The 24,538-nt window shown below is 46.2% G+C and overlaps 1 protein-coding gene across 1 annotated transcript; it reads left to right on the top strand.

The window, feature by feature from the left end:
- Positions 1-12,587: 12,587 nt before the first annotated feature.
- On the top strand, positions 12,588-18,661 carry LOC119927163 (vomeronasal type-2 receptor 26-like). Its single transcript, XM_038745698.1, is given in 5 exon segments — positions 12,588-12,977; positions 13,443-13,670; positions 13,861-14,115; positions 15,524-15,647; positions 17,787-18,661. Coding segments are annotated over 5 exon segments (1,872 nt in total).
- The last annotated feature ends 5,877 nt before the right edge of the window (positions 18,662-24,538 follow it).

Here is a 24,538-nt window from a genome sequence, read left to right as displayed (position 1 = left end):
CGTTTAACTATGACTTCTAGAAGTTGGACCCAGAACTCTTTCCTCTGCCAATCAGGAGGAGCTGCAAAATCTCCTGGCACATAATTAATACAGTTGGCAAAGAAACATAGAAACTGGAAGGACCAGTCACGGGAAATGAAAACATGTCCTTGAGCTGACATCATCACCGGTGCCAATTGTCAAATGGATCCTTGCCAAGCTGTGGAAGCGAGAAGCTACATGATCTAGTCAAAAGAAGAGGCCTAAAGTCAGAAGGACCCATATTTTAATCCCAGCTCTCTCACCTGTCTGCTAGGGCACCTTGGGCAGGTCACTTAACTTCTTTGTGCCTCAGATACCTCATCTCTAAAATGGGAATTAAGACTGTGAGGCTTACTTGGGACAGGGACTGTGTCCCACCTGATGAATTCATACATTCCCCAGCACTTGTTGTACATAGTGAGCACCTAACATATCCGTTAATAATGATAATGATAAAAGGAAAATAAAATAATTTTATGGATTACAACCCATAACTGTGTCCTGGGCAGTTTATTCCTAAAGGGGTTCCCATTAAGTAGATGTATTTCCACAGTTTATCTGAAATAGCTATAGTCAATGTACCGACTGCACACCAATCAAGTAATAGAGTCGGGATTAGAACGTGAGGAGAAGCCGTGTGGCCGATTGGAGAGAGCACGGGCCTGGGAGTCAGAGGAGCCTGGGTTCCAAACCCAGCCCCACCATGAAGCTGCTGTGCTACCTTGGGCAGGTCATTTCACTTCTCTGGGCCTCGATTCCTTCAACTGCAAAAGTTGGGATTCAATTCCTGTTCTGCATTCTTAGACTGTGAAACCCACATGGGACAGGGACTGTGCCGAATATGATGAACTCATATCTACCCCAGTGCTTTGTACAGCGCTTGACAATTAGTAAGTGCTTAACAAATGCCACCACAATTATTTTTCTTAGGTTCGCTGACGCAGAGCCACATTCCATTAGGCCACACTGCACTGTACCCACTACTGGAGATTCTCCAGAGACCACAAGGGCTTGTTGGTAAAGGGACACGCAGGTTGAGGACACTTCGTGGTTTTGTGTTTGAAGAAGTGTCTGACCCAGTGCTTAGAATAATGCTTGACATATAGTAAGCCCTTAACAAATACCATTATTTATTTATTTATTTATTTATTTATTTATTTATTTATTCTAGAGACCTACTTCCACTGAGGTTCTAATGCCCTAGACTCCTTCTGGATGTTCTACACATCATTCAGGCTATAGTATTTATTGAGCACTTATGAGGCGTAGTGTACTCTACTAAGCCCTTGTGAGAGTCCAGTGCAACAGAGTGGGTAGACACGTTCCCTGCCCACAATTTATCCGTGGTGTTTATTGCTTTCATTCAAATTGCCTTGTCATCTACCCTAAAAAAGTCCTTTAAACACCACTGCATCCTTCAACAATCACCTCCTCTCCTCTTATGATTCCTGTCCAAAATGTTGTTTAATCTCGCTGCCTTTATACACTTTCTTTCCTCCATTTCCCTCCTCCACTCTTCACAGTTTGGTGTCTGCCCTCTGCTTGAACTGGAAGAAACCATTCCCTCCAAGGTCATCGATGAATTCCTCCTTACCTAATCGAATAAGCTGTACTTCATCTTAATCCACCTTGACCACTGGCAGCCATTAACACCACAGACCTCCCCCATCTTTCTCCTAGAAAAGTCATTGGTGAGTCTCTGACACTGCCCTCTCCCCGTTCAGAACTGACCAGCAGCCTCCACTCCCTTCTCTGCACAACGTAAGCACTGCATACATACCAGTGATTGATTGATTGAAGTGTGGTATGAAAAAGAGGCTTACCCAGCCTAGGACTACTCAGACCCAGTTTTGACAGGTTTGTCTGTTTTGTCTAATTTATTTCATGCCAAATCTTGTTGATAATTCTATTTTCTTTCTGCTTTGTTAGCATCACTAATACATTCTATCTATCTATCTATCTATCTATCTATCTATCTATCTATCTATGTATCCATGCATATTGTATGTCAAATATACATTAGCCTGGCCTGGAATGCCCTCCCTCCACACATCTGCTAAGCTAGCTCTCTTCCTCCCTTCAAAGTCCTACTGAGAGCTCATCTCCTCTAAGGGGCCTTCCCAGACTGAGCCCTCTTTTTCCTCTCCTCCTCCCCATCCCCCCGCCCTATTCCCTTCCCCTCCCCACAGCACCTGCATATATGTTTGTACAGATTTATTACTCTATTTATTTTACTTGTACATATTTACTATTCTATTTATTTTGGTAATAATGTGTATTTAGCTTTAATTCTATTTTTTCGTATTCATTGAGCGCTTACTGTATGCACAGCACTGTACTAAGTGCTTGGGAAGTACAAGTTGTCAACATATATAGACGGTCCCTACCCAACAGCGGGATCACAGTCTAGAAGCGGGTTCACAGTCTTGTTCTGACGACTTGACACCTGTTCACATGTTTTGTTTTGTTCTCTGTCTCCCCCTTCTAGACTGTGAGCCCATTTTTGGTTAGGGACCGTCTCAATATGTTGCCGACTTGTACTTCTCAAGCGCTTAGTACAGTGCTCTGTACACAGTAAGCGCTCAATAAATATGATTGAATGAATGAATGAATCAATATATCACTGTATGTTATTATCATATATCACTATACAAAGGGCAAATATGCATGTATATATATATATATATACAAATGCACATATACATTTGTAGTGATACACATGCTTAGTGATATATCTATATACATAGTTATACATATACATATCTAACATTGTCTTCCATATTCAAATAAGACACCACTATCAGTGGCGTTGTTATGGTGTTTCTCAAGTGCTTAACATATGTCAGGAACTAAACTGAGCACTGTGGTAGATACAAGCTCATCAGGTTCGACAAAATCCATATCTCACATGGGCTCACAGTTCAGCGACTTGCCCATGGTCCCAAAGGAGAGCAAGTTGTGAAGTCAGGATAAGAACCTATCCCACTGTATCTCAAGCCTGGGCTCTCTCCACAGGCTATGCTACTTCTCTACAGAGTCATGGGACTGATCGGGCTTGCTGCCAAGGGAAAAGATTTTGGAGCGTTCATCTGGTGATGAACTTTGTCAGAGATGGATTTTCTCCCCATGCACTCTGTCCCCGCAACCCCAGCCAAAGCTCTTCTCCTAACTTTGCTGACCCAGAATCCCCAGATGGGATGAGGCAGGGAATGAAAAATGTCTTTACTGTGCGGAGGCAGGTGCATATCCTGAGGGCAACGATTCTTCTAGGACTCAGAGCTCGCTCTGCCCAGAGGAAGGAGTGGGACCTGAGGGAAGGAGGGAGAGGAGTGGTCAGAACCGGGGGCACGCAAGTGGCCCTTAACAAGGGGGACCTTCACTGTAAGAGCCAGGGTTTCTTGCATCAGCACATGGGCAGCTTTTAATTATAGCTTCTAGTAGCTCTACTCAGACTTCTGTCTGGCACCAATCAGGGCGGAGCCAAGAAATCTCACGGAAAAAAAATAGCGTTATCAAAGAAACATTAAAACTGTAGACACTAGGGCCATCAATGGAGATGGAAAACATCTCCCCGAGCGGATATCATCATCAGTGCCAATCTCAGCTGGGCCTTTGCCAGACTGTGGCAGAGAGAAGCACTAGCAGGAGCATTCTGTGCCTAAATTTCATCACCTGTAAACTGGCGATTGAATACCTGTTCTTCCTCCTAATTAGAATGTGAGCCCCATATGGGACTAGGCCTGTGCCTGATCTTATTAACCTGTATCTACACTACACTTAGAACAAGGCAATGACATAGGAAAATATATCATTGAGTGATCTTGGGCAAATCACTTCACTTCTCTGTGCCTCATTTACCTCATCTGCCAAATTAGGATTAAGACTGTGAGCCCAATGTGGAACAGGGATAGTTTCTAACCTGTTATGCTGGTACCGATCCCAGCGGGTAGTACAATGCCTGGCATATAGACAGCACTTAACAAATACCTTAAAAATTTCAGTCAGTGGCAGTGGAGTCATGTTTGAATATAGAAGACAATATTATATATAAACACACTAATCATTTTTATCACTATACGTATCATATATATGCATACATATTATATATATGTATACATATTCATATATGGATATATATGTATATATTTTAATATATAGTGATAAAAATCATTAGTGATATATATATATAAATGTATCCGATATTGTTTCCATATTTTAACAAGACTCCACTGACAGTGGGTTTTTTAATGTACTTTTTATGTGCTTAGTATATGCCAGCCACTGTGCTAAACGCTGGGATCAGTACTGGCTCATCAGGCTGGACACCATCCCTGTCCCACATCAGGCTCACAGTCTTAATCCTCATTTGACAAATGAGATATCTGAGGCACAGAGATGTGAATTGATTTTCCTAACATCACTCAACAGACAGGTGGTGGATCCAGGATTAGAACGCAATCATCTAGGCCACGCTACTTCTCTTTGGAGTCGTGGGAAAAATAGGCCTTGTTGCCAAGAGAAAGAATTTCGGGCATTTCTGAACTTGTAAGAGATAAACTTTCTGCCTAGGCACCCTGCCCCCACTAGCAAAATAAACTCTCTGCTCCTCACTTTGCAGACTCATAATCTCCAGATGCAATTAGGCAGGGAATGAAAAATGTCTGGGCCGGGTGGAAGCAGGTGCATATCCTGAGGGCAGTGATTATTTTAGGTCTGGGAGCTCACTCTACTCGGGGGAAGGAGCGGGGGCTGAGGGAGGGAGGGAGAGGAGTGGTCAGAAACCAGAGGCGTCCATGTGGCCAGTAACAAGGGGGACCCCCACTGTAAGAGCCAGGGATTCTTGCAAAAGGACTAGGCCACCTTTTAATTATGCCTTCTAGTATCTGAACCCAGACCTCTCTCCTCCACCAATCATGCAAAGCTGCAAAATCCCATGGTACAAAATTAACGTTGTTGTCAAAGAAACATAGACATTTTAGCCCCGAGGGCCATCATTGAAAATGGAAAACATGTCCCTGAGTGGGCATCATAATCGGTGCCAATTCTCAGCCGTACCTTTGCCAAGCTGTGACAGAGAAAAGCAGCGTGGTCTAGTGGAAATAGCAGGGGCCTGGGAGTCAGTAGAAGTGGGTTCTAATCCCTGCACTGCTATTTGTCTGTGGTGACACCTTGAACAAGTCACTTCACTTCTCGTGTTTCAGTTTCCTCATCTGTAAGATGATTATCCAATACCTAGTCTTCCCCCTAGTTAGAATGTGAGCCCCATGAGCCACAGGGAGTGTGACCGACCTGATAAACTTGTATCTACCCCTTGTTTAGAACAGTGCTAAAAACATAGGAAGCACTGAAGAAAGTAATAATGATAATGATTGTAATAAAATAATAATTAAGGAGCATAATTGCCTAATGGATACAGAACAGGCCTGGGGGTCAGAAGGACCTGGGTTGTAATCCTTCCTCTGCCACTTATCGGCTGTATGACCTTGGGCAGGTTACGTGACTTCTCTGTGTCTGAGTTATGTCATCAGGAAAATGTGGATTAAGGCTGTAAATCTCAAACGGGAGAGGGACCGTGTCCAACCTAATTTACTTCTATCTACCCAGTCACTAAATGCAGTGCCTTGCACCTAGGAAGCACTTAACGAGCACCATTAATAATGATAATCATAGTAATCATAATAAAAAAAATTATGGATCACAACCCATAACTGTGCCCTGGGCAGTTCATGCCTAAAGTGACTCCCATTCAATGGACTCATTTCTACCATTCATCTGCAATAGCGATAGTCAATGTCTCGACTCCACAGCAGGCAAGCCGCAGAGTGAGATTAGAATGTGATGAGAAGCACCATGGGCCTAATGGAAAGATCTCGGACCTGGGAAGCCTAGGACCTAGGTTCTTACCCCAGTTCTGAAATACAGCTGCTATGTAATGTTGTGCAAATCACCTCACTTCTCTGTGCCTCAATTTCCTCAACCATAAAAATGGGGATTCCATAACTTAATGCGTTAATCCAAGCATTTATTCTATTCCACCTTGCTTACTGATCACCCTCCTTGACTTCTCGCTCTCATTCAACCCACATAATGATGATGGAGTTTGTTAAGCACTCACTATGTGCCAAGAACTGTTCTAAGCACTGGGGTAGATACAGAATAATCAGCTTGTCCCACGTGGGGCTCACACTCTTAATCCCCATTTTACAGATGAGGGAAATGATGCCCAGAGAAGTTTAGTGACTTGCCCATGGTAGCACAGAAGGCAAGTGGAGGAGCCAGGATTACAACCCACGACCTCTGACTCCCAACCCCTTGTTCTTTCCCCTAAGCCTCGCTGCTTCTCACATATTCAATCCATCACCGAATTCTGTCAGTTCCATCTTCACAATATCGTTAAAATCTTCCTTTTCCTCACTGTTCAAACTGCTACCACTTAATCCAAATGCATATTCTGTCCCGCCTTAATTACTGTATTAGCCTCCTTGCAGACCTCCCTGTCTCCTGTCTCTCCGCACTCCAGTCCAAACATCACTCTGTTGCCCTGATCACTTTTCTTCAAAAACATTTAAACCATGTTTCCCCACTCCTCAAGAACCTCCAGTGGTTGCCCACCCACCTCCACATCCCCAGAACCTCCTTACCATGATCTTTAAAGCCCTCAATCACCTAGCCCCCTCCTACTTCACCTTACATCTTACACCTAACACCTCACACTCCACACCTCTAATGCTAACCTTCTCACTATCCCTCAATCTCGTCTATCTTTCCACTGGTCTCTTGCTCACATCCCACCTCTAGCCTAGAATGTTCCCCATCTTCATATCTGACGAAGAATTATTTTCCCTCTCTTCAAAGCCTTATTGAAGGCACATCTCTTCCAAAAGGCCTTCCCTGACTAAACCCTCTTTTCTTTTTCATACATTCAATCGTATTTATTGAGTGCTTACTGCGTACAGAGCACTGTAATAAGCTCTTCCACTCCCTGACTTTTTCCTTTATTCATCCAAGCTCATCCAGCCCACAGCACTTATGTATATATCTGTAATTTTAAAATTGACATTAATGGCTGTCTCCCCCTCTAGACTGTAAACTCGCTATGGTCAGGGAATGTGTCTGTTGTATGGTGCTATTGTACTCTCCCTGAGAAGCATGGCTCAGTGAAAAGAGCATGGGCTTTGGAGTCAGAGGTCATGGGTTCAAATCCCAGCTCCGCCACTTGTCAGCTGTACGACTTTGGACAAGTCACTTAACTTCTCTGTGCTTCAGTTACCTCATCTGGAAAATGGGGATGAAGACTGTGAGCTCCACTTGGGAGAGCCTGATCACCTTGTAACCTCCCCAGTGCTTAGAACGGTGCTTTGCACATAAGCGCTTAATTAATGCTATTATTATTATTATTATTGTTATTGTTATTATTATTATTATTACTCTGCCGACAGTGAACCCTCAGTAAATACCCTTCGATAAATGCGATCGACTGACTGACTGACTCCCCTTTCTCCCTCTCCCTCAGACCGTGAGCTCCTTGTGGGATATGTGCTGTGTCCACGCTGATAAGCTTGTATCTGCCCCAGCACTTAGTAAAGGGCCTGGCACATAGGGAGCATTTAACATATATCATTCAAAAAAAATCACTGGGAATGCAAACTTCTGAGACCAACAAGGAGAGATGAGAATGGGATGGGAATGGAAAAGATGGATCCATAGATGAGGTGTGCTAAGGAAAGTCGAGGAAAGCAATGACTTCAGGAAGCAGGAGTTTCTCAGTCCGGTCTTAGTGTGCTGGCATTGCAGGCCGAAAAGGTGAGAGATGATCATAATGAAAAGAATAATAAAAGAAGCAGCGTGGCCTAGTGGATAGAGCGTGAGCCTAGGAGTCACAAGACCAGGGTTCTAATCCTGGCTCCACCACTCATCTTCTGTGTGACCTTGGGGAAGTCACATAACTTCCCTGGGCTTCAGTTAACCAATCTCCTCAATGAGGATTAAGGTTGTGAGCTCCATGAGGAGCACGGAGTGTGTCCAAACTGATTTGTTTGTAACCACCTCAGGGCTTAGTACAGTGCCTGGAACATAGTGAGTGTTTAACAAATACTAATAATGCTAATACCACTGCTACTATTACTACTACTAATAATAATGAAAATAATTTTAATAATAATTTTATGAAGTACAACCCATAACACTAGCCTGGGCAGTTCACTATTAAAGTGGGTCCCATTCAGTGGAGTCATTCCCACCGCTGTGATCTGGAATAGCTCCAGCCAGATTCCCCATTAGGTCTCACTAGGATGTGGAAGTCAAGAAGCTGGGTTTTACTCTCTGAGGAAAACTTTTTGTATGGACACAGGAAAATCAGGCCAGACACAGTCCACATCCCACATGAAGCTCCCGGTCTGAGGGAGAAGGAGAACAGATATTTTATCCACATTTTACAGATGAGGAAACTGAGGCCCAGAGAAGTGAAGTGATGCGCCCACGATCAAACAGCAAGTAAGCAGCAGAGTCAGTCCATCAGAGGAATAAGAGAGGAATTAGTCAAATAATGGCATTTATTGAATACTTAATCTGTGCAGAACACTGCACTAAAGAATCAGGAGAGTACAACACAGCAGAGCTGGGAGACACGTTTCGAACAGTTGTTTGTCCAGTGTTCGTGAGTATGCAAGTGCAGCTTACAAGGCTGTTACTCCTTAGTGACTGAAATCACGGCTTGTCTGGGAGGGAGGTAGGGTTCAGGAGAGGGAAGAGGAAGAGAAATCTCAGGTCACGTACACCACCAAAAAAAAGATCATCAGGTGGAACCAGTAACTCTTGCATCAGACAAAAGCATCCCTATAAAGACCCCGTCTCGTCTGCTCCCTTCGCTACCCTGGAGTGAGGAATTTCTCCATCCAGGTGCTGCACCAATGTGCGGAACGAATCCTCAGGGAACCCGGAAACACTGAACAGCTCTCTCATCTCAACCGATCAGCCTCTGGATCAGCCTGTCCCTCAGTGAGTAGTTTTCTCTTTGTGCTTCAGGGCTGTGGCCATGAGTCTTTGTCTTCTGTGGACCATCATATTCTCCCAGCTGCATGACATCTAGTGCAAGATGGTCAACCGTCCCTCCACTTTGGAGAGAAATTATTCTAGCGGCTACTATCAAGATGGAGTTGTGGTGACTGGAGGACTCTTCTCTCTGGTTGTGATTTTGAGTAATTTAGGTGACTTCGAGAACCTCATAATATGGTCTGCACTCAGTATGTGCTCAATGAATATCACTGATTGACTGATCTGTAAGTCAGTTGTTATTTAGCGAAGCAGCATGGGGTAGTGCCCAGATCACGGGCCTGGGAGTCAGGAAGTCATGTGTTCTAACCCCGGCTCCTCCATTTATCTGCTGTGGGATCTTGGGCAAGTCATTTCACTTCTCCTGGCCTCAGGTACACCATCTGTAAAATGGAGATGCAGACTGTGAGCACCAGCTGGGACAGAGAGTGTGTGCAACCCGATTGGCCTGTATCTACTCCTGTGTTTGGTACAGTTTCTGGTACACAGCCAGCTTTTAACAAATACCATAATTATTCATTGTCATTGTTATTACCATTATACATTCTATAGCTGTTCTTTCTGTTCCTTTCTCTGACGGAATCGCCTCCTAAGGTCACTTTTGACATCAAGCATGCACCAGACTGCACCCAAAAGCATTCTCATCTCGTTAATATTGTAATGCCATCTCCCAAGAGTTTAGTTCAGTGCTCTACACAACGAAAGTGCTCAATCACAATAACTGATTGATCGACCCTACCCACGTTGATGATTTTTCAGTCTTCTTGCCGCATTCTCTAGCAGAGCCATGGGGAAGGTTTGGACTCACTACCCACTTCCCTCATAGTGCCTGGGTTAATTATCCTCTGTGCCCTCCTGCCATTGCTGTGTGAAAATTTAATGCACTTTTTTTCCCCGCTGGTACTTGTTAAACACTTCCTGGGTCCCGGGCACTGAGGAAAACACAAGCTAATCAGGTTGGATACAATCCATGTCCCACATGGAGTGCACTGTCTTCATTCCCATTTCACAGATGAGGTCACTGAGGTTACTGAGGCCTAGAGAAGCGAGGTGACTCACCCAGGGCCCCCGGGCATGTACGTGGTGGATCTGGGATCGGAACCCAGGTCTTCTGACTCGTAGGCCTGAGCTCTTATCACTACAGCCAGAAAATTCAGTGCAATCTCCCATCCTTCCCTTACAGATACTTCACCAAACACTACCAGCATCTCATGGCTCTGGTGTTTGCTGTGGTGGAAATTAACAAGGACCCCAGCCTGTAACTCAATATCTCTCTGGGCTTCCATCTCTTCAGTGTCCACTTCCTGGGGCCGGTTAAGGCCACGAGTTCCATGGCTCTGCTCTTGGGGAGAGCCGGGATGGTTTCCAACTAGAACTGTGAGCCGGAGCAGTCGGACAAACTGCTGAATGTCATAGGAGGGATGTCACCACCCAACTCCATGACCAGTTCCTGGCTGCTGGGACTCCACAAGCTCCCCCAGGTAAGGAGTCCAGATGGCTAGGGACTGACCAGCGTTGGGGTGTTGTTGTCGTTGTTTTCATTTTGTGGCATTTGTTAAACCCTTAGTTTGTGCCAGCCACTGCATTTAGTGCAGTGAACACATTCACGCAGGGAATTCCTTAGAAGTAACCAAAGTCAGTGAAGTGAACCTACATCTTTGCCCAGAAGGATTAAGGCAGATCCCCTGTAGAGATCCCCTGTAGACTATAAGCCACCTGTGCGCAGGGAGACTGTCTACTTGTTCTTTTGGACTCTTCCAAATACAACTAATGCATACGGTTCCCAAGTTACAAACTAATCAGGTTGGACACTGTCCACGTCCCACATAGGACATACCACCTTGATCCTCATTTAACAGATGAGGGAACTGAGGCACGGGGAGGTGAAGTGACTTGCCCGAGGTCACACAGCAGGCACGTGGCAGAACTGGGATCAGAACCCAGATCCCCTACCTGCCAGGCCCATTTGCTTTCCACTAGACCCAGCTATACCCTTCAGTTGGGACTTCCTCCCTCCCCACATCCATCTTACAGCTCTTCTCATATTCAAATCCCTCCTAAAATCCCACCTCATCCAAGAAGCCTTCCTTGGTTGATTTGCCAGCCCCCTGAGTGTTATCACACATCTGTCCAACTCTAGCACTCATGAGTCTATTTACTAATTCGTAATTGTAGTATTTGTTAAGCCTTTACTAGGTGCCAGTCAAGGTTTTAAGCACGGGGTAGATACAAGATAATCATGTTGGACACAGTCCCTGCATGACACGTGACTCACAATCTTAATCCCCATTTTACAGATGAGGTATCTGAGGCACAGAAAAGTTAAAGGACTTGCCCAAGGTCACATAGCAGACAGGCTGCAGAGACGGTATTAGAACCCATGGCTTCCTGACTCCCAAGCCTGTGTTCTATCTACTAGGTCATGTTACTCAAAATAACAGATATAGATGCACAGAATGATGTATTTGAAACACCCAGCTTGTAAATGTTTTTAGGTCACTTCCCCTGTTACAATGTAAGAGCTGGGAACTGGTCACTCTCCTACAAATTATGGTATTTGTTAAGGGCTTTCTATGTGTTAAGCAATGTTGAAGCCTGTGGAAAGAGGCAAGGTGATTAGATTCAAGCCTCAACAGGCTTCCAGTTGAAAAAGGAGGGAAGAATAGGTACTGGATCCCCATTTTTCAAATGAAGAAGTGACGTGACTTGCCCAAGATCTCTGAACAAGCAAGTGGCAGAGCTGTGATTAGAATCCAGGTTCTGAGGCTCCTAGGCCCGATTCTTTTCCACTGCACTACACTGCTCATAAGCTTCTCTGGGGTATTCTATACTTCACAAGTGCCTAATATAATTCATCACACGAAGGGGAGCAGAGCTGAACTAGTAGAAAAAGAAAAAGACAGACTCCCTGTAGACTATAAGCCCGCTGTGGGCAGGGAACTTGTCTGCCAGTTCTGTTGTAGTCCAGCAAGCATGTAGTACAGGTTTCTACACCAAGGAGGGCTCTGTAAATCCAATGATAGATCGATTTGGAAAAATGGAATGATGATGTCTGCCTGTCTGTATGTCCACTCCAGAGTCTCCTCTTCCCTCCACTCTGTCTCCCATGTAGATCTGCTATGGCACAGAGGACCCCACTTTCAGCGATAAGGCCCTATTCTCTTCTCTCTATCAGATCTCTTCACGTTCCCCAGCTCTTTCCTCGGGGATGATCCGTCTCATGAAACATTTTCACTGGGTCTGGATCAGCATTCTGGTCACCGATGACATTAGAGGGGAGACGTTCCCTACGGTCCTAATGGAGGAGATGGCCAAGAATGGCATATGTTAAAAGAGTCAATGACTACTTTAACAATAGTGTATTCAGTTTGCAGTATAACCACAGAGAAATTATTACATCTTTGGCGAATGCGGTTGCTGTCTATGGGTATACATTCTCTTTACTGGCAATTGTATAAGGTATGGACCACCACCCCGTTTTTGGCAAAGTCTGGGTTGCCATATCCTATTGGGATATGACAGCTAACACGTATATGAGAAATAACACCTTTTTCCAAGGCTCCTTGTTATTTTCACTCCATAGGAAGGAGATTCCGGGCTTCAGGCATTTCGAACGGATCCTGAACCCTCGCAAATATCCAATGGATGTGTTTATACCGATGTTCTGGCAGTGGGCCTTTGATTGTCAAGATCTAGATAGTTTTGATTCCCTGAGAATGTGTCATTTAAAAGAAACGTTGGAAAGCAGGCCCTTGGACTTTTGGGACATGAAAATGTCTACCCAGAGTTACAGTGTATACAGCGCTGTGTGCGCCATAGCTCACGCCCTCCACCAGGAGATCTGGGCTGCGAAGGACATGGAGACTTCGGGAAATGGTCCAAATCGGGTTCCTCGTCCATGGCAGGTAATTCTCCCCTCCCTCCCATGAAGCCCAGCCTAAGCAGGTTGCTGTTCACCTGTGGTCCCTGGCAAGAAGAGCCCAGTTATGGAGTTCCTGGGTATCTTCCACGTTAGCTGGGCCGAGTATAGCCATCTCGGTCAGAGGATGATTCACCATTTTGTGTTAAATAATATTTTTTTAAGCACGTACTGTGTCTGAGCACAGTTCTAATTGCTGGGGAACATACAAACTAATCATTTTGTACTCAAATCCACATCCCACCTGGGACTCCCAATTTTGTTCTCCCTTGGACGGAGGAGGGAACTGAGGGCCAGAGAAGTGAAGTGACATGACTAAGATCGCCCAACAGAGGAGTGGCAGAACTGTGAAGAGAAATCAGGTACTTGTGACTCTCAAGCCTGGGCTCTATCCCCAGGGAACACTACTTCTTCACTGGATTCAGTCACCGATGTCTTCCTTTCCCTCTAGCTCCATTCATCCCTGGAGAATGTTCGGCACCACACCGGCACTGGTGAGCAGATCCATTTGGATGACCCAAGCTGGGTGACCACTAGGTTCGACATCCTGAACTATCAGACTTTAAAGAATGGCACCAAAGGCTACAACAAAGTGGGAGGGTTTATGCCCCTGGCCCCAGCTGGCCACGATTTCATCATCAGTGAGGAGAGGATAATGTGGAACGAGTTGTTTTCTGTGGTAATGAAGGAAGAAGGGGGAGGAGGAAGAGTGAAAGCAGGGGGGTGGGATGACCTACATCCCGGACTACGTGGCTTCCGGAGTCTTCTTCTCTGTGGCCATTTCCACTATGCCGTGGAGATTGTCACACTGGTCTTGGCCTTCAGGGTCACCGGACCGGGGAGCCGAATGCGGATGTGGCTGGACCCAGGGTACCTTCCTCCTTCATCTGCATCTTTTCTCTGGTCCAAGTGGCCATCTGCTCTTAGCCGACGTGAACGTGGCTTTTGAGGCCGGGGTCATCATCGTCCAGTGCAACAAGTGTTCTGCCAGCGCCTTCTGCTACATTGTAGGCTACCTGGGGCTCTTGGCCCTGGTCAACCTCAAGACGGCCTTCCCGGCAAAAAGCTGGTGGACAGCTTCAATGAGGCCAGTTCATATTGGTACAGCCCTCCTGTCCATATCTGTAATTTATTTCAATGTCTGTCTCCCCCTCTGGCCTGGAAGCCTCAGGTGGGCAGGGAGCAGGCCTTCCAAATCTGTTCTATTGTACTTTTCCAAGCGTTCAGTACGGTGCTCTGCACACAGCAAGTGCTCAATAAATACCATTGATTGATGACTTAATTGAGGAGGAGTTACTGGGCGAGAGCTGAGATTTTTATCTGGGAACAGAAACCGGTGGTCCTGTAGAAATGGATGAAATGAAATCAGGAAACTCCTTATCATGGGCATTAAAGCACTCAGTCAGCTCATCCCCTCCTACCTTACCTCACTGATCTCCTACCGCAGTCCAGCCCTCACACTTGCCTCCTGTAGGGTCGGCTTAATCTCCGTGCCCCAGGATCATCTTTCATGCCACCTACCACTATCTCCTGTCCTCCCTTGGCCCTCTGGCCCCTTACATATGACTAGACGACCACTATACCAACCTTCATAGTCTTTTTAAGGTCACATTTCCTCCAAGAGGCCTTCCCTGATTTAGCCCTCCTTCCCCAGCATCCTCTTCCTTTGGTTTCGTCTGTGTACTTGGATCTGTGCCCTGTGGTCATTTGTAATTCGTCCCAAAGCACATATATACATAGCTCTGTATTCCATATGAGAAATTTATTTTTTTATATCAATGCCTGTTCTCCCTCTAGATTGTAAAATAGTTGTGGGCCAGGAACGTGTCCACGAATTCTGCTGCATTGTACTATCCCAAGCGCAATGTGGGCAAGTAATGTGTCTATTTCTTGTTACGTTGTGCTTTCCCAAGTGCATAGTATAGTGCTTTACACACAGTTAGTGCTAAATGTTAGAGAGGCAGCGTGGCTTAGTGGAAAGAGCACGGGTTTTGGAGTCAGAGGCCATGGGTTTGAATCCCGGCTCCACCACATGTCTGCTGTGTGGCCTTGGGCAAGTCGCTTAACTTCTCTGAGCCTCAGTTATCTCATCTGTAAAATGGGGATTAAGACTGTGAGCCCCACGTGGGACAACTTGATCACCTTATATCCCTCAGCGCTTATAACAGTGCTCTGCACATAGTAAGTACTTAACAAATGCCATTATTATTATTATTATTAAATGAATACGAATGAATGGATGAACGAAGGTGTTAATGCAGTCTTCTGTACATAGTAAGTGCTCAATAAATGCCATTGATCAGTTAGTCAGTTGTAGTTTTTGAGAGCGTACTGTATGCAGAGCACTGTAGCAAGTGTTTGGGAGAGTACAATCTAACAATATAATAGAAATGCCAAACTTACAGCAGAGAGGAGAACACAGACACTAATATAAATAAATGAATGGTAGATGTATTCATGACTGCCATGGGTCTGTGAGCGGGGATGAGTCCAGGGAGCACTGCCTGTTTCACTCCACTCCTTCTCTCACAGACCCCCTGCTCCGTGTGTAGCGAAAGCTACCAGCTGGGATTGAGGAAAACAGTTCGGGAAGGGAAAGCCTCCTGCTGCTACGACTGCGTGCCATGTGCAGAGGGCGAGATCAGCAATCAGACTGGTGGGTATCCGCCGAGAATCGTGCTTCCTACTTAGACAGCGGTGGGGCAGCAGAGCATAACGGGAGACCTTTTGAGAGTGTGAAATAATAATGATAATAACAAAAATGATTATGTTACGTTAAGCCTTTACAAAGTGTCTACAGAAGCAGCGTGACTTAGTAGATAGAGTGCGGGCCTGTGAGTCAGGAGGATTTGGGTTCCAATCCCAGCTCATCCACTTTTCTGCTGTGTGTCCTTGGGCAGGTCCCTTTGCCTCTCTGGGCTTCAGTTCCCTCATCTCTAAAATGGGGATTAAGACTGTGAGGCCCAGGTGGGACAGGGACCTTATCCCATTTGATTAACTTGTATTTACCCCAGTGCATAGTACAGTGCCTGGCACATAGTAAGCACTGAACAAATACCAGACAGAAGAAGAAGAAAACCACCATTCTAAGTGCTGGGGTAACATGTTGGACACAGTCTTTCCCTCACGTGGTACTCACAGTCTAAATAGGATGGAGAACAGGAATGAAATCCCCAATTTACAGTTGAGGAAGCTGAGGCCCAGAGAAGTGAAATGACCTGTCCCAGATTATAAAGCAGGAACGTGTCAGAGCAGGGACTTCAACCCAAGGCCTCTGATTCGCGGGAGAGTAGTTCTTCCTCTTCACCACACTGTAATAACCCTGGAGCAGCCCCTGAGGCCTAGTAAAAGGAGCCCCGGACCTGGGATTTAGAGAACCAGAGTTCAAATCCAGGCTCCACCACTTGTCTGCTGTGTGACCTTGGACAAGTCACTTCACTTCTCTGTTCCTCTGTACCGTCATTGACAAAATGAGGATTCAATCGCTGTTCTCTCTCCTACTTAGGCTGTGAGCCATTTGGGACCTAATGATATAGTATCTACTTCATCACTTAGTACACGTCCTGGCACATAGTAAGTGCTTAATATTAACAAATGCCACAACAATTCTGATCTGAGTCGCAGTCTCTGACAGAAGTACCAAGATGCCTGGAGGCTTATTATCATTATTATTGCTATTATTATTATAGTTTCCATTAAGTGTCTACTATGTGCCAGGCCCTGTACTAACTGCTAGGGTAGACAAAAGATAAGCAAGTTGGACACAGTCGCCGTTACAAATGCGACTCCCCATTTTGCAGATGAGGTAAATGACGTAAAGAGAAGTAAAATGACTTGCCCAAATTCACCCAGAGAAAAGTGGTGGGGCCAGAAGTAGAACACAGATCCTTCTGACTCCTAGGCCCTGGCTCCATCCACTAGGCCAGGCAGGACGTGGGAGGTGTGGGACATGTGGAATCCCCAGCCTCCTCCTCACCTTATTGTCTTCTTGGGCTTCATTCATCCAATCATTCAGTCATTCATTCCATTCCATCGTATTTGTTGAGCACTTACTATGTGCAGAGCAATGAACTCAACACCTGGAAAAGTACAATAGAGCAAAAAACCTCACATTTCCTGGGTTAGACTCTGCCTGGTCCACAGCCTTTGCAATCAGGGTGGATCCCTTCATGTCCCCATGAGTCAATAAGTCGATGCTATTAACTGAGCACCTACTGTATGTGGAGCACTATACTGAGTGCTTGGGAGAATACAATACAGCAGAGTTGGTAGATGTGTTACCGGCCCACAATCATTAGATCAACGGTTTTAATGGAGCACTTACTCTGTGCAGAGCACTGAACTGAGGGCTTGGGAGAGTACGATGTAACAGCTGGCAGGCACCTACCCTTTCCACAAGGAGCTTACCTTCGAGAGGGAGATTCAGAAATTAAAATAAATTACAGATACGGATGGTAGGGCAGTGGGGTTAAGGATATGGAGGTCAACACACGGGACAAATCCAAATGAATGGGCGACTGGGCAGAGTGAACGAAATCCATCGTTCCAATTGATCAATGGTACTTCTTGAGTGCTTACTGTGGACAGAGCACTGTCCAAAGCACGTAGGAGAGTACTATACAGTGGAGTCATTAGACAGGTTCCAGTCTTTCAGAAGCAGCTCCTCCATTCATCCGATTTTTCTAGTTGCTCTTCTCTGCATTTCCGTTGCACCTGTATCATCAACTTCCCTCGTCCAGGGCCCGGAATTTCATGCCTTGATCCAGAAGTATTAAATTCCATTTATTCCTTTCAGATGTGGATCAATGCATCAAGTGCCCCCAAGATGAATTTCCAAATCCTCAAAAAGATCAGTGTGTCCCAAAAGCTGCGGTGTTCCTTTCCTACAAGGAGCCTTTGGGAATGGTTCTGGTGTCTTTAGCTCTCTTTTTCTCTATTGTCACCACCCTGGTTTTAGGGGTCTTCATCCGCCACTGGGACACCCCTGTAGTGAAAGCTAACAACCGCAGTCTCAGTTATACCCTCCTCAGGGCCCTCCTGCTCTGCTTCTTGTCCTCCCTGACCTTCATTGGCTGTCCCGTCATGGCCACCTGTCTCTTGCGACAGACGGCCTTCGGAGTCACTTTCTCAGTGGCAGTTTCCACCGTCTTGGCCTAGACGGTCACTGTGGTCCTAGCCTTCAGGGCCACTAGGTCAGGGAGCAGAATGAGGATGTGGCTGGGGTCCAGAGCGCCTTATTCCATGATCTGCACCTGCTCCCTGGTCCAAGTGGGCATCTGTACGGTCTGGCTGGGGACCTTCCCCCCTTTCCCTGATGTGGACATGGCATCCGAGGTCGGGGTCATCATCGTCCAGTGCAACGAGGGCTCCACCATCGCCTTCTACTGCGTCCTGGGCTACATGGGGCTTCTGGCCATGGTCAGCCTCATGGTGGCCTTCCTGGCCCGGAAGCTGCCGGACAGCTTCAGTGAGGCCAGGCTCATCACATTTAGCATGCTGGTGTTCTGCAGCATCTGGGTCTCTTTCCTGCCTACCTACCTGAGCACCATGGGCAAGGCCATGGTGGTCTTGGATGTCTTCTCCATCCTGGCCTCCGGCGTCGGACTCCTCAGCTGCATCTTTGGGCCCAAGGTCTACATGATACTTCTGAGGCCAGACAGGAACATCTGAGGGCGGTTTCTGGGGTGGCAGGGGAATCGTTGAAAGGATCATCATAGGCCGAGATCTTCGGGGCCAGATTCAGGGGCCTGGGTCCTCAAAGGCGAGGCTTCAAATGCAGCCCCTCCCCACTGATCTGCGACTCCACGGGTGATGCCTAGAAGGCTCCATTTCATATGAGGTGATTTCCCACTTTGGCTCCCATATCCTCCACGTTCTTTCCTTCCCTTCGGCCCCCAACCACTGATCAGTGGTCGGTCCCAAGGTCCTGAGCTCCGACGAGCAGATTGCAAATCTCCTTCCCCAGGAGGAGGTCGAGCACAGCGCCTCCTACAAGCCGAGGGAAAAAGAGGTCGATCCTTACAGGTCCACCCTGAGTCTCTCAGAGAGCCCCACTTGAGTGGGTTGGGTTACAGCAAACCTGAACCAATCCCACTCTGGGCCTAGAAATCCCATCCTTCCTAGGCCTGCCCTATTCCCCCCTCCCTTGTCCAACCAATCCCTCTGTTACATTGATTGAGCACTTATGGTGTGCAGAGCACTCTCCACGTGCCTGGGAGAGTATCCTGCCACATAGTAAGTGCTTAACAAATGCTCTGATTATTATCATTACTCTATAATTGTTTAACTGACATATTCACTGCCCTCAGTGAACTTATAGTATGGATGGGGAGGCAGATAGTACTTTCAATAAATTATGACTATGTACCTAATCTCTGCACATCTCTCTTCTTTGCACCCCTCTGTCCACCACTGCCACCTACAGTCCTCTCCTCTTCACTTCTTTCCTGGGCTTCCCACTTCCCACGGGCCCTGCCCTGGTCAATCAGTCATTCAGGCGTAATGTTTGAGCACTTGCTGTGTGCAGAGTACTGTACTAAGCGTTTGAGAGAGGTGCTTCCTGCCCCAGTCCTCCCTTTCCCAAACCTTCCGGCCAGGAGCCTGGAGGGACAGAGCCATAGTTCAATAGATGTAGACAGTGGAGAGTGGACTCAGAACACTAGGGCCATTGCTGGGGTACTGGCCGGCCCCTCAGTCACCTCCTTGGGAGCCTACACCGTGAGAAGTAGTGTGACCTAATCAGAGACGATGTGGTCTACTAGTCAGAGCACAGGCCTGGAAGCCACGTGGCCTAATCCCGTCTCCATCATGTGAGCTCAGGCAAGCCACTTCACTTCTCTGGGTCTCGGTTGTCTCGTCTGTAAAATGGGGATTAAGACTGTGAGCCCTCGGTGGGACAGGGACTGGGTCCCGCTGATGATCTTGTATGAACCCCAGCCCTTAGAACAGTTCCTGACCCAAATAATCACTAAACAGATTCCATGACAAAATAAAGCAAGACAGGGTCAGGAGATACACGGTTCCCTATGCCCCACAGCTGCCCCCTGGCCTCATTCTCCCCGCCTTTCCCAAGCCCACCACCGGGGCCAGACCACGTAACTGCTGCCCTCTCTTCCCTGGTGACTATTCCGCTGTTTCTGGGACTGTGCAGAGCCCAGCCTTGTCGTGGACCTGGTTCCCACGTGGTGTGTCCCTGAAGAGGACGAGCACCACGTAGCCGCTGGCCATGGTCATAAGTCCCACGAATAACAGATCGCACAGGACCAAAGCGACCACAATCGCCAGGATATTTGCCTCAGTGGCACTGATGGCCGAGCAGTATTTGAGGTCCAGTATGAGCTGGACGCTGCTGCTGTTCTGAGGAGCAGTCATGTATATCAGGACAGTAACGCTAATCAACATGTTGAGGACCCAGGAGAGGGCACAGAAGGGAACGATGTACTGGGGTAACTTGGCTTTGGCTCCTGCCCACCGGGAGGTGCCGGGGCTGATGGTGACGGCCTGGAAGATGCGCAGGAGGCAGGTTATGCAGATGGCAAAACCCCGGACCACCCGGTACGGGTAAATGAGGATTTTACATCCAACCACATCCAGGATGTTTCTCCAGCCCCAAACTGACAAGACATCCAGGATTCCATTGGTAAGGAGGATGATGGTGTTGGCCAAGGCCAGGTGGGAGAGGATCAGGTCGGGGGAGCTGGGCTTGTGGCTGGCGGAGATGACACTTGCATAGAACTAGAGGAGGAAGACGTTCACTAAGACTACAATGCTGATCTGCAACAGAATCACAATGCCGTAGGAGAGCTCCGTGCCATCCATCCTCTCCACACCTCAGTTAGAAGCAGAGGAGGGCTCCGGCAGAGTGACCTGGGATGGGGAACAAGAGAGAGAGAGAGAGAGAATGTGAGAAAGCAGAGAAAGCACTCTGAACATGCTTAGTCCCTGGAGCCTGGCTCTCCTTGGTGACATCGTGAAGCCACGCAATAACAGTGTGGCCTACTACTAATAATAGTAATTGCATTTGTTAAGCACTTACTATATTGAGAAGCAGCATGACTCAGTGGAAAGAGCTCGGGCTTCAGAGTCTGAGGTCATGGGTTCGAATCCTGGCTCCATCACTTGCCAGCTGTGTGACTTTGGGCAAGCCACTTTACTTCTCTGAGCCTCAGTTCCTTCTTCTGTTAAATGGGGATGAAGACTGTGAACCCCACATGGGACAACCTGATTACCTTGTATCCCCCCAGCGCTTAGAACAGTGCTTTGCACATAGTAAGCACTTAACAAATGTCATTATTTGTTAATTATTATTATGATATGCCAGGCACTGTTCTAAGCACTGAGGTAGACACAAGATAATTGAGTTGGATAAAGTCCCTGTCCCACATACGGCTCACAGTCTTAACCTACATTTTGCAGATGAGGTAACTGAGGTCCAGAGAAGTTAAGTGACTTGCCCAAGGTCACACAGCAGACAAATGGCTGATCCGGGTCTAGAACTCACAACCTTCTGACTTTTAGGCCTGTGCTCTATCCACTGGAAAGAACATGGGCCTGGGATTCATTTAATTCTCCCAAGTGCTTAGTACAGAGCTCTACACACAGTCAGCGCTCAATAAATAGGATTGGCTGATTGAATGACTGACTCATAGAGGATCTGTAATCTTAACAAATACCATTATTATTATTATTATTATCATAATCCAGATTCTGTCATTTACTTGCTGTGTGACCTTGGGCAAGTCACTTAACTACTCTGTGCCTCACTCTCCTCAACTTTAAAATGGAGATTCAATACCTGTTCTCCCTCCTATCTAGACTGGGAGCCCCATGCAGGACAGGGACTGTGTCCAACCTAATTAGCATGTAACTACCCCAGTGCTTAGAACAGTGTTTGAGGCTTAGTAAATACTTCTCAAATACCATAAAAAACCCAACCTGGCCCAGCTGGACAAGGAGACTTGGCATGTGACAGGCTAAAGGCCCAAAGATCTAAAAATCTCTAGAATCTGCCCTTTCCGTTCCATCCAAACTGCTACTATGCTGATCCACTCATTTATCACATCCCAACCTGACTGCTGCATCAGCTTTCTTGCTGGTCGATTTGCGTACAGACGCTTCCCAATCCAGTCCTTTCTTCATTCTGCTGCCCACATCGTTTTTCTAAAATAACTCATTGAGTCTACATCCCCCCACTCTTCAAGAGCCTCCAGGGAGTGCTCATCCACCTCCAAATCAAACAGTAACTCCTTACCATCGGCTTTAAAGCCGTCAATCTGTTCTCCTACCTACCTCGCTGTTTTCCTGCTATAACCCAGCCCATAAATTTTATTTCTCTTTAATCACCCTACTCACTGTACCTCTATTTTATCCTCAAAGATGGAGTCCCCTTGTCCATGTTCCCGATCTGGCCTGAAACTCTCTCCTTCATATCTGATGCAACACCAGTCTTCCCACTTAAAGCCCTCATTTTTTTAAAGAAATGTTATTTGTTAAGTGCTTACTCTGTACAGGCACTGTTCTAAGTACTGGAATAGATGCAAGACAATTAGGTTGGACACAGTCCATGTTCCCCAGAGGGCTCACAGTCGTCATCAGCATATTACACACATGGATAACAAAGGCAGAGACAAGTTAAGTGATTTGCCCAAAGTCACACAGCAGACAAGTGACAGAGCCGGGACTAGCACCCAGATCCTTTGTACTTCCAGACCCAAGCTCTATCCACTAGACCACACTGCTCCTCCATGACAAAGGATAGCATTCTTCTGAATTGATCTTTTCAGACAAACACACTCATAAGTGAATTTCACCATCAGAGGTGTCCTCAAATATCAAGGATGTGTGTGTGTGTGTGTGTGTGTGTGTGTGTGTGTGTGTGTGTGTGTGCCAACTTCTTGGGAGACATGGGGGCAATGGCTTCCTCAGCTTGTGGGAACTTGTCTCCTAGCCATGCTCATTCCAAATCTCTTATAGATCTGAGAGTTTTCAGTTAGAGTTGGAAAGACACAGAATGGTGGCTTCCTGATCTGTTTACTCTTTGAAGTCTGTCCTTTTCAGCCACGATTCTCCCTTAAATTCCTCACTTGTTTTTGTTCTAAAGCCCCAAGGGAAAAGTTGGGAGGGAAGTCGAAAGGAAGACTTTGGAAATGAGAAGAAACCTGATGGAAAAATAGAGAACCACGGTATCTTTCACCAAGAACAGCAGTATGGAATTCAATCAATCAATAAATCAATTTATTGAGCACTTGCTGTGTGTAGTGAACTGTACTAAGTGCCCAGGAGAGTACAATAAAACAGTAGGTGCCCACAATGAGCCTATAGTCTAGACAATTCCTCCTGGGACTTTTAAGTAAATGTTAATTGACAATCAATAGTATTTACTGAGCATCTATGGTGTTCACAGCTCTGTACTAAGTAGGTAGAAATTGACAATAGAGTTCTTAAATTTGATCCCCTTCCTCAAGGAGTTTTTAATCTAATATTACTGATTGAGTGTCTCTTGGGTGCAGAGAGCATTGTACCAAGACCTTGGGAGAGGACAAGTGAATTAGTTGACAGGATCCTTGCCATCAAACATTTAACACCAAATAGAATTGCCTCAGCACTTATTGCATGCAGAGATTACTGTAGTAACCATCTAGGTGCATACAGTAGAATCAGTAGCTCTCACGAACCTTACAATCTCGTAAGACATAGAGACATTAAGGTAACAGATTTGTCTGAATTTTTTCCCTCTCATTACAACATTGATCATCATATTCCATGAAAACTCTTAAAGAACCAGTGCTATCCTATCTTGTCTCAATTAATCTGTTAAAGCTTACTTGGGTCATATTTACTGTATAGTGCATATTTTTGCTTCAATATTTTTGAGTGCTGTTCTGGTGCATTTAGCTTTGGCAACAAAAGGTTCACTCTCTTGCACCACACCATCTGTGAGATTACCTCTCTCTGTGTTCTGAGAGAAGGGCACAAGTCTGAGATGGGAGATGAGAATGAGGGGGAAAGATTGTAGGGTCATCTACTTCTGCACTGAAAGAACAGTAGTGAGGGAAGGAATATGGCAAGAGGACAAGGAAGAAGTTTGTCCTTGTGTAAACAGCAAGGTCTTGGGGGTCAGAGGGCCTGTGTTCTAATCCCAGCTCTGCTACTTTTCTTCTGTGTGACAGTGGGCAAGTCACATAACTTCTCAGTGCCATAGTTTCCTCAACTCTAAAAAAGAGATTCAATACCTGTTCTCTCTCCTGGTTAAAAACTGCGAGCCCTATGTGGGACAGGGACTGTGTCTGACCTGATTGATTGGTACATGTCTACTGACTCTGTTTCATTGTACAGCCCTCTGCACACAGTAAGTGTTCAGTAAATACAATGATTGATTGATTAGCATTGGAATCCATGCCAGCACTTAGAATTCTGCATTACACACAGCAAGGACTTAACAAATACCACAAAAAAGAAAATGGAGGGAAAAAAAGAGACAGAGAGTGGGAAGCTAAAAGGAAGGCTAGAGAGAGTTGGATACAGTCAGGAAGAGTTGGACCACTGCCC

This window comes from Tachyglossus aculeatus, chromosome 4 (genome assembly GCF_015852505.1).
Source record: "Tachyglossus aculeatus isolate mTacAcu1 chromosome 4, mTacAcu1.pri, whole genome shotgun sequence".
NCBI lineage: Eukaryota > Metazoa > Chordata > Mammalia > Monotremata > Tachyglossidae > Tachyglossus > Tachyglossus aculeatus.
Note: the sequence above shows the minus strand (reverse complement) of the source record. Positions and strands in the feature narration are given on the sequence as shown.